This window comes from Squalius cephalus (assembly GCF_949319135.1).
Source record: "Squalius cephalus genome assembly, chromosome: 15".
Lineage (NCBI taxonomy): Eukaryota > Metazoa > Chordata > Actinopteri > Cypriniformes > Leuciscidae > Squalius > Squalius cephalus.
In genome coordinates, this window is record NC_137136.1 from 16,667,452 (window position 1) to 16,683,983 (window position 16,532).

General features: G+C 39.1%; 1 protein-coding gene across 2 annotated transcripts; it reads right to left on the minus strand.

The window, feature by feature from the left end:
- Positions 1-28: 28 nt before the first annotated feature.
- znf576.1 (zinc finger protein 576, tandem duplicate 1) lies at positions 29-16,524 on the minus strand. 2 transcript variants are annotated; one of them, XM_079893614.1, is made up of 10 exons: positions 16,368-16,524; positions 10,803-11,475; positions 8,848-9,369; positions 4,952-8,406; positions 4,617-4,821; positions 3,570-3,728; positions 3,364-3,453; positions 3,090-3,276; positions 2,794-3,001; positions 29-1,713 (listed from the first exon to the last, which is right to left on the minus strand). In XM_079893614.1, the coding sequence occupies exons 2-10, from the start codon at positions 11,413-11,415 to the stop codon at positions 472-474; spliced, it is 6,681 nt and encodes a 2,226-aa protein (XP_079749740.1). In that variant the 5' UTR covers positions 11,416-11,475; positions 16,368-16,524; the 3' UTR covers positions 29-471. The 2 variants fall into 2 exon arrangements, with proteins under 2 accessions (XP_079749740.1, XP_079749741.1); XM_079893615.1 differs by lacking the exons at positions 10,803-11,475; positions 16,368-16,524 and having other exon boundaries at positions 8,848-9,023; positions 9,121-9,200.
- Between the last annotated feature and the right edge of the window lie 8 nt (positions 16,525-16,532).

The following is a 16,532-nucleotide window of genomic DNA, read 5'->3' on the forward strand; positions in this document are numbered from 1 at the left end:
CTATCATAAGAAGATTGAGCCCATACTATAAAATTTAAAAGCTTTTATTTCACACAAATAAATTGAAGATGATTTCGCAATGCACAATGAGCAGGAACCATATGAATTATGAAATGAAAACATCACATTCTAAACATGAACTTTTCCTTTTTAGGAAATAGAAAGCAAATAATTCATAGGACATTATCTACTGTTTGCTAGGTGTAAAATACAATAAAATACTATTCATAAAAAGATGATACTTAAATCTTAAAAGTATCTACATAAAAAGAAGATATAACAATCACAATAAAACATTCATTATACATCCAAATGGGTTTAATTGTGTAACAACTACACAACCTGGACAAGAATAGATATAAGTGGCTCATGGTTTGTCATGAGTCATGGTAAGCAATAACTTAACAATTAACCATCTTATTTATGTAAATGAGTAAATGTTATAGTTTAAATGTTCACAGCCTGTAATCCTCATGAAGACCCCTGACTGTGAAACTTCAGGAAACAGTTGTGGTTTCGAGAAATGCACAGGAACACACAGCATTTGAGACAACGCACACGTGATGTTCTCTCACAGCCTCCAAATCTACACCTCCTGGCCTCCTCGCCCTCTGCTAGCTGCTCTGGCCAGTGGCCAAAGCCATCGTACCGTGTGTGTACATCCGGCAAGGGGCTCTCAAGAACCTGAGAAGGTCTTGAGTTTGTATCTGGGCCATGTAGTTTGGGAGCAGGAGGGCAGGGGGGTGATGAGTCTTGAGCATCAAAGCCACTGGAGAGAATCAGTGCTTTGGCCACCTCCAAACGAAATGCCATAAGTGATAACAGATCTGTAATATGACTGTAATCTTGCTTATACTGTATCCATGCATTTACCAACACCAGATCGATCAAGTCCCAGAGAACAGAATGTGGCCAACCACTGATTGCTGAGTTTGTGCATGGAGTGCGATAAAGACTTCTCAAGTCACGGTTAAGATTCGCAGCTTTAATCGCTCGCTCAAAGCCACTGACAAGAGATGTTGAGCGCGGCTTCTCCTTTACCACTGCAGAAAGGATAAAGCCATGATGACATCTGAAAAGTTTGAGTTTTCCATCTGAGCTCACAAACTCGTCACCTATTTGCCCTCTTGCCCCACCAACCTTGCCAGCGCTTTGCACACCCGCCTCTAAAAGATGCTCTAGCATAGAAGGTGTGGAAAGCTCTGGTTTGCAAAGAAACACCATCCCTTCATTTCTGTCTTTACCCCTAGAGACCATTTTCTCCACTACATTTTCTCTATTGGAGTCATCTGCACTCAAGTTGAAGTCCACAACCAACCCTCCACCACTTATGACAACTGTGTGAAGTAATGAATGGGTTGGGTGTCTTTGAAAAGGAAGGGGGTACTGGTCGACCCCATAGCTTCCATTTCGCTTCAGTGCCCGACAACCGACTTGAACTCTTCTAATCAATGGCATTACCTTCCACAAATGATCTGCCTTTGAGTTTGCACAATTATGTGCCTCCTCATTACTGTGCACTTCATTACTCTGTCCAGGCTGGTCTTGATTACTTTCTTCAGACTGCTGATCGTTACTCATCTCCATGGAATCTCCATCAGAACTGGCCAGCTTCACTTTACGAGTGAGCTCACAGAATCTTGAAGCCGTCATGGCATCGGAGATCAGAGGTACTCGTGTGCAGTCTTCCCAGTAGAGCTTTGTGCTGGGGAACTTTGTGGTAGGAAAACAGAGAGAGTCTCAGTTTAGTTTATGAAAAAGTAACCATAAGATACAATAAGATAACAATAAGATGGTGACACCACTGATATGACAAACATATTTTTTTATTATTATTAGATATATTATCCATATATTAATATATATTTACATATGTGACCCTGGACCACAAAACCAGTCACATGGGTAAATTTTCTGAAATTGAGATGTATACATCATCTGATAGCTGAATAAATAAGCCTTCCATTGATGTATGGTTTGTTAGGATAGGACAATATTTGGCCGAGATACAACTATTGAACATCTGGAATCTGAGGGTGCAAAAAAAATCGAAACATTGAGAAAATCTCCTTTAAAGTTGTCCATTTATGTTCGCAATTGTGCTATGCACTCACAAAAATAAATGTTTTATATATTTACAGTAGGACATTTACAAAATATCTTCATGGAACATGATCTTTACTTAATATCCTAATGATTTTTGGCATAAAAGTAAAATCGATAATTTTGACCCATACAATGTATTGTTGGCTATTGCGACTTATGACTGGTTTTGTGATCCAGGGTCACATATGGAATATTTTATAATTACATTTAAATGAACCATATGAAAAACAATTATGTATATATTTTTTAACATCATCATTTTAAAATCTGATCTTGGAAATATATTTTCCACAACTTTTTTTTTTTTTTTTTTACATTGGTCATGACAAATAAATACAATCAAGACACAAGCATTGTTTATATATATATATATATATATATATATATATATATGCACACTTTTTAAACCTTGCACTGATGCTTAACCCAGAAAAATAAAATGATCAATAAATAACTGTAAATCATTTGCCATGTAGGGGCAATGTTTTTGTTCAAGGTATTTGACAAATTCACATAGCAGTAAAAATGTGCAAAATAATATAAAGTCAAATCCATTCATATTACACAGTTTCTTGACCATTTGAAATCTTTTTTTCCATGACTAAAATGTCAAGGAAAATGTTTGTCATCATCTTTTGAGAATTATCCATTTTTCAGATGTTGTCATGCACTTGTGTTAGGACTAACCTTCAGAGTTCCCATTGCAATGTGGATTCCCACATACTGTGCAACCTCTTTTTCTGTGACAGGGTTTGCAAGTTTTGATGTTTGCCTTGTACAGACAGAAATTTCATTCCACGTGTCCAAAGTAAAATACTGATTAAAATAGTTAATGGGCTTCCAGTTGAGCTGTCTTTCTGGTTCTGTGTGCCTTGTTGGAGAGGCACCCATGGTTCTAAAGAAGAGATAAAAACACAGCTTTTAAAGATTAATGGCAGCATTTTGGCATACCTGGTATCTTATGTTATGCCAACAACACTCACGTTCTGCCACATCTCTCTGTGCCCTTCTGATGTACTGTATCATTACACTGTATTCCATTGTAACAGGACATCACAATGGTTTCAGCTTCTGGTTCAGAATGGACATTATCGGCATCTTCTGTGTCTGAATTATCAGAGAGAAATTCTAGAAAGCTCTGGGTTCTCTGCTGTTCAGCACTAACATCACCTACAAAGACAATATAGCACATTCTCAAACTGAGCTCACAGAACAGACCACACATCAAATCATTAACCTGGCTATTCTTTTATTTACCCTCTTCAGAGTTTGTGTGCAGATGTTGCATGTCCATTTGTACCAAATCCACACTGATTTCCTCACATTCTTCAATTCCAGATGAAGCCCCTATGTATTACGACTGATTAGTGATAACATGCAAAACAAATGTATTTGATATTGCAAATAATTCCAAATTAAATTATTTAAATACATCTTATAAAATCCAGAATTTTGTCCCCCACCTGCAAGCTCAACCGAATCTAAGCATGCATGTTCTGCATGAGGAGGCTCCACTAAATGTTCTCGCTCTTCCTCCTTAACAGGATAAAATATACATTGCTTGCTGTAGGTCTGCAAGGGCACTACATGAGAGTCAGAAGAGGTGCCATCTCTGTTCTTATCTGCAAGAGGAATAAAAAATTGTTTTTTTATAGACAAAATGTTGCAGAAAGGGTTCAAGAGAATACATTTAGTAAAAAAGGATACGGCTGTATTATCTAAAATAAATAAAGTAAAAAAGAAAGAAAACAAACAGTAATAATGTTGTATGTAACATCAAAGTAATATGAATAAATAAAAAGTGGTAAAAGGTTTAAATAAGCCGCGTTTCCACCGCAGGAACTTTCCCCAGGAACTAGGAACTTTGGGGTGGTACTCGGTGTGTTTACACCGCAGGAACCAGGGTCTAAATGAAGTTCCGGGTAAATATGTCCCCCTCCGAAAGTCCCTGCTCGCGAGGTAGTACTTTTTCGAAAGTTCAGGAACTTTTAGGGGTGGGACTTGGGCGCTGAACATGCTGATTGGTTGAGTTCATGCCGCATTTTGATTGGTTGACACCACACAGCATTTTATTCAACCACCATTTGTTGGTGTGTGCGTGCAGTAACAGTCGTCTGCTATTCTAATCAACAATGGAGTTTAAAAAATACGACCAATGGACCGACAACGAGGTTCAGGCTTTATTAAGCTTAAATTCAGAGGATGAAATCCAGTGGGAACTGTAAAGTCGTGTGCAGTCCTACGTCACCGGACTATTTGCCTAATCTTCACGGTACTTTGGACCGCGGTGGAAACGCGGCTAGCAACAGGTCTGGGGGAAAAAAAGTTCCTAGTAAAAAAGTTCCTGGGACAAATTGTTCCGGGTAATTTCGGTGGAAACGCGGCTATAGACAAACATATGCAAACAAGCTGCACCAGATAACATCTGGTTAAATGTATTTTCTTGATACTGCTGTATTAGAACAGAGACTAACAAATAATTAAGGTCTAATCATTTAGTTAAAACTGACCTTGACATGCAACACGGTGAGGATCTGTAGGCTGGAGTGCCTGAAACATCTCATTCGTAGTCAAGTGGTCTTCTGCTTTCACAATAAACATCTGCACTCCACGCATCGAACAACTCTGAGACAAATTTGAAGAACGTTCTTCTATTTTCATGTCAGATGATGTGTAAGCTGAAGTCACTTTATTGGCATCCAACTTGGAGTTTGCCTTTAATGAGAATACACAATACACACATACAATACTTTACATGACACAATATATAAGGGGTTTAAAAGTTATTATTCAAATGTTGAAGGACAACATCTAAAAAGTCTGAAAAACATGCAGAAACCCTCACCCGTCTAATCTGACTCTGGGTGTTTGGATTTTCCATATTTCTCTCACGTGCTGTCAAGTATTTTTCCAATATGATTCCAGGAGAGCTGCCGTCTCTAACCAGCTCTCTAGATGTCTCGAATGATCCATCTTCAGAGTTCACAATGTCCATTACACTTGTGGTAACAGAGTCCAACTCAAAAACTACCTGTTCCTCAGGAGCCTCCTCAGAAGACGATGTTTGACAAGTTTCAGAGGCATTAACTCCATTTTTGTCCGTTTCTTTGTTCTTTCTCTCTGGAGTATCAAGTACACACATATGATAGAGCACTTGGCATTCTTGTGGATCCTTATTTCCTTCAATGTCCTTTTTACTTTTGTTTTCTGTGTTAGTTCTTCTTCCAACCGGTCTCTTGCCCTGGCTTCTTCCAACTCCTTTCTTACCCTTTTTCACAGAATGTCCTCCCATCACTCTTTTCTGATCATCAACTCTCCGTACAAGTACCTCCTCTTCTTCTTGCTTTATCTCTGGTTCAGTAAGAACTTTTTGAGTTAATACTTCATCAGCATCTCTTGCAGACTCTTGAGTCTGAGGACCTGGATTGCTTTCTTCATTTTCATGCTCTTGAGAGACACCTGAAATGTTATTTATCTGAGTGTTATGGTTCTCATCCTCATTTTGGTCTCCAATCATGACTAAATTGACACCTATGGGCAGTTCTTCTTTAATTTCTTCCTCCAATGCATCTTTGAGTTCAGTGCAAGAAGTTTCTGTGATGGTCCCAACCTCATTGCTCTGTTCTTTTTCTGACACACTCTCATTAGCATTTTCAGGTAGCTCCTGGGGCACGATACTTTTGACTAAGGCTGGGGTAGACATCTGTGAAGGGATCTCGCAAACTTCTAAAGGATTTTTCTCAGGAGGTTGCTCAGGTTCAGGAACAATTCCCTCAATATATTTGTCTCCTTCTTGTTGCTTTCCTTCAACACCACCAGAAGCAAGTGTCAAAGAAGGAGACGGACTTAATGCTGGGAATGATAGTCTTTCTCCCACAATCTCCCCCACCTCAGACTCCATATCCCAATCTGTTGCAACCTGAATTTCAAAGACATTAGGTGAAATAGGCTTTTCATTAGGACCAGGTCTCATGACTCGTTTTTTAACAACAACAATTGTCTCATCCGGGAAAGCCTCCTTTCCAGCGGAGTGCCAGGCCGCCATATGTTCCTGTAAAGCAGACACTTCTGAGAATGTCTTCCCACAGTCCTGGCACCCAAGAGTAAGCTGAGAATATGGAGGGCTCAATGCAATTTCCTGGTCTATTTTTGTAGGCGCTTTGCGTTTCCGTACAATTTTGGGCTTCGTAGACACAGAACCATGGCTGTTCTCAACAGAGGACATTTCGAAAGACAAGGGCTCTCCGTGATACTCCACCAATTTATTTTGAACTGATTTTGCTTTCTTTTGGTGTGCTACATTCAAGGGTTTCCCAGGTGCTTTTTTTGTTTTTTGCAGTACCTTTTTATTGCATTTGCTTGGGGGTGATTTCTCGAGTTCAGTAGCATCCAACTTGTGTACCTTCAGCTGAGGCTGCTTGTGGCCTTTTAATAAGAGCAGAGCTTGTTTCTCTATGTGAGGCACGTCTGAAACATCAGGTCTGGATTTTGCCTTTGTGACCTTATGCTTTGGTAATTTTTTGCAATTCTTCTGAAAATTATTATTTTGGGTCTTTCTAACCTTGGGTTTCTTGGGACAATCGTCTTCAGGTGTTTTACCCTGCTTCTTTTTCTTTCGCACAGGTACCAGTGTTTCATCTCGTTGGACCTCCTGGACAGACTGTGCCTTCTTGAGCAAATTGTCCTGATTCTTAATTTTTCTCTTTTGAAGTTTCCCTTGTTGTGCTGCTTCTGGTGCCACCAAAACAGTGTCTGTTGTTGCATTATTCATTTGACCCACTGACTTCACTGCTACTCCTGAAGGACTTTCAACCCCCTTTACTTTATCTTTTTGCACTTTTTGGTTAAAATCCAATTTATTGTCATGCTGAGACAAAATAGGCACTTGGTTTTGATCACTAATTTGCTGGTTCTGTTTTTGTTTGGTTTTAGATGGTTTTATTACCTTCGGTTTAGAGGATTTTTTCTTCTCGCTTGGTCCAAATTTGACAACAAGCTTTTTATTTTTTGTCTTTTCTTTTTTCTTAGTAATCACTTTTGATGAAGTATTGATTTTCTTGGTAGATGCTACCTGGCCATCACATACTTTACTTGCTTCCTTAGTCTCTAGTTTGTCAGCCAATTGTTTCTTAGATCTTTTTTTCTTTGTTGGAATTTTCTTCTGAACAAAAGGGCAATCCTGTAAATTGGCACTAGTCTGGTCTGGTGTTGGCACAGAGCTTTGTTGAAGGTCAATTAAGGTGTTGTTCTGCACAGTGTTGAGGGAATCCGGCTGAGATTGTGGTTCCATCATGGATGGTTCTTTCTCTGACTCAACTTGGTCCTTTTGAGCTTGGAATTGCTTAAGTTCTTGAGGCTTAATTAATTTGCTTATATCACCCTGTTCACTCACTACCTGTGAGTTTGATTCCACTGACAAGTCTATTGAATCTTGAATTTTAGTAGGACATGCTGTCTCTGCATTGGTAACTGTCTCCTCAGGCGTTACTGTGTCAACCGGAACATTGTCCTTTTCCATTGTCCTCTGATGAGAACTTGCTGTTTCAGGTTGAGGAATTAAATGTGGTTCACAGTTTGTTTCTGGAATATGTTCCTTTGCTGCATGTAACAGTTCATGAACCGAGTCATTTTGTGACGCTTCATACTGTAAAGGTGTTTGATCCAGCAAAACCGAAGTTTCTGTCTGTATTGGTATAAGTTCAAGGTGAATTTCATCCATTTGCATTTGGGCCTCTGTTTGTGTCAGTTTAACAGGTGCTACTTGGTTCTCTGAGTTTTCTGATGAAAGAATGGTTTCCTCTTGTGACAGAACAGTTTCCTTTTGTTGCAAATCTTCCATCTCTGCTGACACTTGGAGGTTAATTTGCTCTGCTTTTAATGGGCCTGTGTCAGATTGTTCACATAGTGTTGGCTGAATGGTTGATTGAGTAAAATTCACATGTAATGGTTGCATTGATGGTTGTGGATGGGGTAACCCAAAGCTTTGTGGCTGCAAAGGCAATATAACCAACTGATTTACTTTCTGTACATTTCCAAGTTTCTCAATTAGTCTTTTAATTTGCTCAGCATCCAGCTTGTCCATTTGCGGTGGTGCTGGTCCGAGGGTCTCAATGAGCAGAGTCTGTGGTTGTCCATTTGCTGTCTGTGTCATAGTAAGTCCAGGTGGTTTTGGTTGTGGCACCAACACAGTGCTACTTTGTGACTCTTGAGAGTGATTATTTTTGATGTGAAGAAGATGTGCTTTAGAAGTCTTGAAGACTGCATCGCACTGTGAGCATGGGAATTTTCGCTCATTTGTTCCTGCAGAAAAACAAAATTAAAAGTATAAATAAATCAAATAGTCAGCACAGCAACATTCTCAACAATCCGTCTAATCATGTTTTATTTCTAAGTGATGAAAGAAAAGCCGTCTAGGCTCTGCCCCGGTACGGTTCGTTAGTCTGGTTGTTTGATGAGAAAAAGGTGAATTGTAGTTGCAATAACCGTGTTAGGAATCCGTACAGCTATTCTGCTGCGCAGAACTGAGGAACAATTGATGATGGCACGGTTTGATTTTTGGCTGACCAATCAGAGGACGGGGAGTTTTATTCCAGCCCATGTGCCGAGATCAAATATTTGAACGGTTTATTAATTTTTTTTTATAAAAAAAAAAACGAAAAAGGTTTTTCACATTTTTATACTTTCAATATTAAATTAAAATACGACTGAATGAATGATACACAGAATGTTTTGGTCATTTACCTTTAGTTCTCTTTTTCTTTGTGGTGGTAGAAGCATTTGTCTGGTCACCTTTGGTATCTTCTTTGTGATGTTTTCCTAAGTGGTTCTGAAGAGACTTGGATGCAGAAAACTTTTTACCACAGTGTTTGTGTGAGCAAACATACGGCTTTTCCGCTGTGTGTACCCGTTGGTGGTATCTGAGCAAAGTAAAGGTTTTGAAAGGCTTGTCACACTCTGAGCAGGTGTATCCATGTTTGCTGTAGTGAATTTTTTTTTTGTGACTTGTTAGCTCACAGGATTGGTAGAAGGCCTCACTACAGAACGGGCACTTGAACCGCTCGTTACCAGTGTGTGTGCGTTGATGGGCCATGAGCTCTGTGGAGGAGGTGAAATGCTGATCACAAACATAGCATGTAAAGAGAACATCTCCCAGCATGCTCTGCTGATATTCTGCAGGGTGGCTCATTTTAAGGTGCCGATCTTTGCTTTTGGAGTCACTGAAGATGATGTGACATTCTAGGCATTGAAGTGAGAGCTGGGATGCTAGAAGTCAGTGTGATAAAACAAAACAATGCATGTTAGAAAAGAACAAATAGCTAGAGCAAACAAAATTGTACTTGACTACAAACAGACATGAAACTTTTGTTATAGACTCTACTACCGCAATTGTGACGTTTCCTAAGTAAAATGGCTATTGAATAAAAAATAAAATGTGTAGGGTGTGACTTGATTTTATACAATGGTTGTTGATCATATTGTGAAAAGCGAGCATTGCATATTGGAAGGGAAAGATTTGAAAATTATTGGCCTAACTGCAGCAGAGAGAAGTGAATCACAGAAAGAGCTAGTTATGACATTTATATAAATATATATATATATATATATATATATTACAATTTAATCCTTCAAAATAAGAACAGTAGCGTGCATTAAGGAAACAATATACATTTTCATTTCATACATTTATAAATACAGACCCTTTCCAAAAAATTGGAATATCATGGAAAAGTTTATTTATTTCCATAATTCCATTCAAAACGTTAAACTAAATAGATTATAGATTCAGGACCCACAACTTAAACGATTTCAAGTATTTAGTTGTTTATTTGTACATAATTTGGGCTTCCAGCTCATAAAACCCACGAAAACAGGATTTAATTTTTTTTGAATATTACATGAAATCACACAGTAATTACACAGTGATACCATGGTCATTGAACCAGGTTTTGGTTATTTTGGCAGTGTGGGCAGGTGCAAATCCTGCTGGAAAATGAAGTCAGCATCTCCATAAAGCTTGTCTGCTGAAGGAAGCATGAAGTGCTCTGGAAATGTCCTGGTAGACGGCTGCGTTGAATGGACAGCACAGTGGACCAACACCAGCCGATGACATGGCTCCCCAAACCAACACAGATTGTGGAAACTTCACACTGGACTTCAAGCATCTTGGATTGTGTGCCTCTCCATTCTTCCTCCAGACTCTGGGACCTTGGTTTCCAAATGAGATGCAAAATTTGCTCTCATCAGAAAAGAGGACTTTGGTCCACTGTGCTTTATTAAATCCAGAGTCAACGCAGCCGTCTACCAGGACATTTTAGAGCACTTCATGCTTCCTTCATTTTCCAGCAGGATTTGCACCTGCCCACACTGCCAAAAGAACCAAAACCTGGTTCATTGACCATGGTATCACTGTGTAATTACTGTGTGATTTCATGTAATATTCAAATTTTTTGAAATCCTGTTTTCGTGGGTTTTATGAGCTGGAAGCCCAAATTATGTACAAATAAACAATTAAATACTTGAAATCGTTTAAGTTGTGGGCCCTGAATCTATAATCTATGGAAGTTTAACGTTTTGAATGGAATTATGGAAATAAATAAACTTTTCCATGATATTCAAATTTTTTGGAAAGGGTCTGTATATGAGGACCATAACAATGGCTCTTCTAGGAAAACACACATAAGTGTTGAAAAACTTACAGGTGAGAGGTATTACTTTGGCCATATCAAGTTTTAGAGGATTAAATTTGTCCTTCTTTGGAGGGATGTTCTTTCTGTCGGCATTGTGTGCTGTACTTCCAGTTGATGATTTAGTGTTGGCACACATTTTTGGTGTTTTATTAGAGCTCATGGGCTCTTCAGGCACACAACTTGCAGCATTAGAGTCTGATGAGCCAGATTCGTTGAATGCACGCTCACATTCCACTTCTGTCACAGTATCCGAACTCGACTCAGCCAGACTTGACTGATTTTCACAATGCAATCCTTCAACATCAGCAGTTTCATCTGTTTCCTCTATAACGGCTTCAGGTTGTGTGCTGTCATCTTGTGTTGCCACAGGAAAAGCACAGTGCTCCACTGTTTCCTCTACGGGGGTTATAGGTTCTATTATTGGTGGTGCTGGGACATAGAGGTCCAGTTTCAACTCAAGACCACTGGTTTGATCTGTACTCTCTGTAGCCACTATTCCATGTACAGTACTATCTAATGGTGCTTCCAAAGGAGACGGGTGGTCTGAAGGTGAAAGGTGCTCATTGTGCAGATTTGCTTCAGGAGCAGATGGTTCACTGAGTGGGTCATTAGCATGTTCCATGATGCTTAACTTCTGATGTGAAGCTCAATATACAATTGAACTCAGATCTCTAAAGTTCTCCTAAAATAGAAAGAAATTATGCAGGTTAACTAATGAAGGTAAGAGTACATAGGTTACATAGTACATAGATTGTACTATGTACATATCTTTAATCATTAGCATGGTAGAGGAAGTGTGTCCAATAAGCCCAGTCATCATAACTAAGTTTCTAATAAAGTGGGGCTGTAATATTAATCTTTCATCTAAACATCATAAAGTGACTAAATTAAATTGCTTTGTAATTTCAACCTTGACAAAATAATTTAAGCCCACCTGTTTTCTAAATAAGCCCACAATGTATTTAAGTGTAAATGCTTCACATTTGATTAAATAAACAATTATTTTTTGGTGAATAATCAGCCTAACTAATAGCACAAAACTGCACAAATGTGTTACAGTTATATCTGACATGCATCAGCATCCATTTAACATTAACCAAACATAAGTGGTCAGTCAAAACTTTTTCTTTAACCTTGCCAATTGCCATGGCCTCTGTCTGCTTTCTCTCTGCTACTGTACAGGTGCTGGTCATAAAATTAGAATATCATCAAAAAGTTGATTTATTTCAGTAATTCCATTAAAAAAGTGAAACTTGTATATTATATAGACTCATTACATGCAAAGTGAGATAACTCAAGCCTTTATTTGTTATAATTTTGATGATTATGGCTTACAGCTTATGAAAACCACAAAATCAAAATCTCAGAAAATTAGAATATTACATGAAATCACACAGTAATTACACAGTAATCCCATGGTCATTGAACCAGGTTTTGGTTATTTTGGCAGTGTGGGCCGGTGCAAATCCTGCTGGAAAATGAAGGAAGCATGAAGTGCTCTGAAAATGTCCTGGTAGACTGCTGCGTTGACTCTGGATTTAATAAAGCACAGTGGACCAAAGTCCTCTTTTCTGATGAGAGCAAATTTTGCATCTCATTTGGAAACCAAGGTCCCAGAGTCTGGAGGAAGAATGGAGAGGCACACAATCCAAGATGCTTGAAGTCCAGTGTGAAGTTTCCACAGTCTGTGTTGGTTTGGGGAGCCATGTCATCGGCTGGTGTTGGTCCACTGTGCTGTCCACTCAACGCAGCCGTCTACCAGGACATTTCCAGAGCACTTCATGCTTCCTTCAGCAGACAAGCTTTATGGAGATGCTGACTTCATTTTCCAGCAGGATTTGCACCGGCCCACACTGCCAAAATAACCAAAACCTGGTTCAATGACCATGGGATTACTGTGTAATTACTGTGTGATTTCATGTAATATTCTAATTTTCTGGGATTTTGATTTTGTGGTTTTCACAAGCTGTAAGCCATAATCATCAAAATGATAACAAATAAAGGCTTGAGATATCTCACTTTGCATGTAATGAGTCTATATAATATACAAGTTTCACTTTTTTAACGGAATTACTGAAATAAATCAACTTTTTGATGATATTCTAATTTTATGACCAGCACCTGTATTTTCTATGGCTATGCATCCAACTGGTCGTTCACTCTCAGAAACAGGGCCTTCTCCTATGAACTATTTTTTAATATATATTATTTTATTTTCAGGCCCCATTCTCCTTGGTCCCCATAATGAGAAAATGCAATTAAGTAAAGTTCACGAATTAAAAGTATACATTTTAGGGATACTTCGATCAGGATTTTTGCAGCTGAATACGGACAACTAATTTTCTCGTCATCACGATCAACCAATACCAATCTAGATCATTCAAGCTTTATATAAGTGATATAAGCTCTCTGTTGACTGTCACTGTAAACTTTCTTTTTTTAGATAACGTAATACCACAGATGTTGCCTTGGTTAAATTATTTACAGTAATGTTGTAATTGTTGTTATAAATAAGTACAACAGGAATACATTTTACAATCAAAATTTTAAAAGGACTTATACTATCCATTATAGGATACTTTGGTTATTAAGGAGCCTTTATTTAAACCCAAATAAATTTCTTTCTTCTGTTGTGCACCGGCACTGGCAATACAGACACACTGACACGGACACTGCCACGGAAACCAGCACGGAAACCAGCACGGAAACCAGCACAGACACCGGCACAGACACCGGCACGAACACGGAAACCGGCACAGACACTGGGACAGACACCGGCACAGACACTGGCACGGACACCGGCACGGACACTGGGATGGACACACCTGCACGGACACCGTCACGGACACCGGCATGGGCGCCAACACAGACACACCGGCACCGTCTCCTGCAAGGACACCAGCACGGACACTGGGACGGAAACCATCACGGACACTGGGACGGACACACCAACAAGGACACACCTGCACGGTCATGGTCACAGTCTATGGCACGGACACCGGCACAGACACCGGCATTGACACACGGACACACTAACACAGACACCGGCATGGGCACGGTCACTGCGACGGGCACCAGCACGTTCACCGGCACAAACACGGACACCGAGACGGACACCTGCACGGACACACCAACACGGACACACCGGCACGGAAACAGTAACCAGGCGCTGTTTGACAGGCTTTTAGATGTGCGCTTCGGGTGTATGTTCTCAGAAAAGTGCATGTTAGAATAGGGCTGGGCGATATATCGCATGACATTGTTAGGCTCTGTGTAGTAAATGCTGCTCCATCTGAAAGCAGGTGATGGCGATTTACTACTAATCAAGGAACCGGCTTTACTGACGAGATGCGCCTAACAATGTCATGCGATATATCGCCCAGCCCTATGTTAGAACAGCGCATCAGTAAGCGAATGAAATGTTTAACCAGCAAGGCTTTAAAGCACATGCAAATAATGAACTTTTGTGAATTGCAGTATCGCGTGAGTGTAACTCAACCTCTGTGACTGTGTTAACACGTGATGTGAACGTAGGTCGCATTGTACAGTATGTTGGGACAGAGGCACCAAAACTGCAACTGATATAACACACTGTAGCACGATACTACGATATTTCTTCAAAAGCAGATCGTGGAGACATTTTAATCTTAATAAAAAAAAAATCACGAATATACTGTATGAGTTAACCTGAAGAAGAACAATGCAGGTAATCACATGCACTCAGTTTCCCTGTCGCTGTCTGCTGTGTGTGGGTGTACCCTCTAATGATCTACAACAAGCTTTGCCTTTGGTGATAACCAAGCAAATATTTAATAACTACAATATTAATTTCTTTATAGAAATGACATCAATAGTAGAAAATGTTGGTCAAAAAATGTACAATTACACAAACTTGACAACAACTGCGACTTTCAGATGCCATCTTTAATTTTGGACTTTAAAACTGTCAGAGAATGGAAAGCACAGGATTGTGGGATATCAAAGGCAGCGAAGGATACATCAATGCTGCCTTCAAAAATCATTCAGATGAAGGTATCTCAGGAGACAGGAAGTGAAGCTAACACTGGATACGGACGTGCCTTGATGCCTTCCTAGTACCTTGGAATGCCTACTCCAAAGGCAGCATTTTTTAAGCTTTTAGACGCAGCCTGTCCCACATGGAAAGAACCTATATGAGGATATATGCGCATATATGAAACCTATATGCAGTTTATATGCACATATATGCTGCATATATACAGCATATATGCACATATATGATAATATATATGCTGCATATATACGTATACATGCCACATATAGGCAAAATTGAGGTGTATGTGCATATACAGGCCATATAGGTCTCCTGTATTGCTTCTTTATATCCACATATAAGCCCTATAAGATATGTCTCCTATATAGCTCATGGCAGGATGGTCATTTTGTAGCTCATATCTCACTTTTGCAACTGTCATACATGATGCCTAGCTCAGATAGGCACATCTATCAATTCGAAGCTCACGGAGCTGAAAAGATCAAAAAGATTTTTATTTTTTTTTCTGTTCAGTTTTTTGTCTTATTTTTGTTTTTGTACTATTTGATTGTTGTTAAGTAAATAAATAATGTAAATTTCTACATTTTGGGCTTGTATTTATGTTGCCTATAGCTATGGATTTTAATAATTTTACTAATATATAGGTAAACAAATAGGTGCATATATAGGTGAACATATATACGTGCATATATGCACACATAATACGTGCATATGCACGTATATATGTACACATATGTACACATATATGTGCATATATGTACATATAATATAGGAAAACGGCCAATTTTATATATGTCACATATATTAAAAACCTATATCAAAACCTATATTAAAACATATGTTCTTAGGTTCTTTCCATGTGGGGTAGTTCAGCTAAAAAATAAAGATAGCGTTTGAACGTTGAGGTTGGCTGCGTCTACGATCAACTCCTAAATTAATCAGTGTTTTTAATCGAATCGGTTGAATGAATTAATGTTTCAATGATTAAAAAAAGATGTTCTCTTGTACTGATGTAACCTACAGAAAGAGTCAATGAATGATCCCCACCACTAACGTTACCCGACTGACAGCCTTTCTGGAACACATTATAGCAGAATAGGCTAATACAAAAATGGAAAGTGATTTTGGACTACACATCAATCAAACTGTAACAAGTTAATGTAGAAGTATTCTAGGTATGGTGTACGATACAAAGAATCCAGTGCAAGTGGATACTGATGTCACAAATCTGCCGTCTATGAAGGTACATCAGCACTAGGTTTTGAGACACGGTCACACAGCCCACTGTGCAGGGTTAAAATAAGCTGAACAACGAATGAAAGGGAAGTCGAAATAATGACGACTACAAGATAATAGCTGTTTACTCTCACTCGTGCAGTGGTTATATCCTTCAATGTTTCGCTAATATGCGGCTTTGCTGTTCTAACCCATTGTGTGCAAAACTGCCTCTTATATGGCGCGTGTCTGTGCGTGGTTGTGTGCAGAGCCATAAAGGCATGACTGCATAGCTCTGTATTAACTAATAGAAGCCCCAAACTCACCGATTTAATTTTTTTCTTCTTCCCAGCATCTTTCCAATGCAGTATTTTCTTGATAACCCATTGGTTGCGCCTTTATCTAATGGGCTTTATGCGAGGTCGCCATATCACAACACTGGGATGCAGGTTGTGTGACGTCACGCAGAGACTCTATATGTGGGAGTTGTA

Excerpts from the sequence above, each read along its gene's own strand:
- znf576.1 (XM_079893614.1), bottom strand. The coding sequence starts at position 11,415 with ATGGAACATGCTAATGACCCACTCAGTGAACCATCTGCTCCTGAAGCA. Across the intron at positions 8,407-8,847 it reads AAAGAAAAAGAGAACTAAAG|GAACAAATGAGCGAAAATTC; the intron begins GTAAATGACCAA and ends GTTTTTCTGCAG. Across the intron at positions 3,454-3,569 it reads AGATTCGGTTGAGCTTGCAG|GGGCTTCATCTGGAATTGAA; the intron begins GTGGGGGACAAA and ends CGTAATACATAG.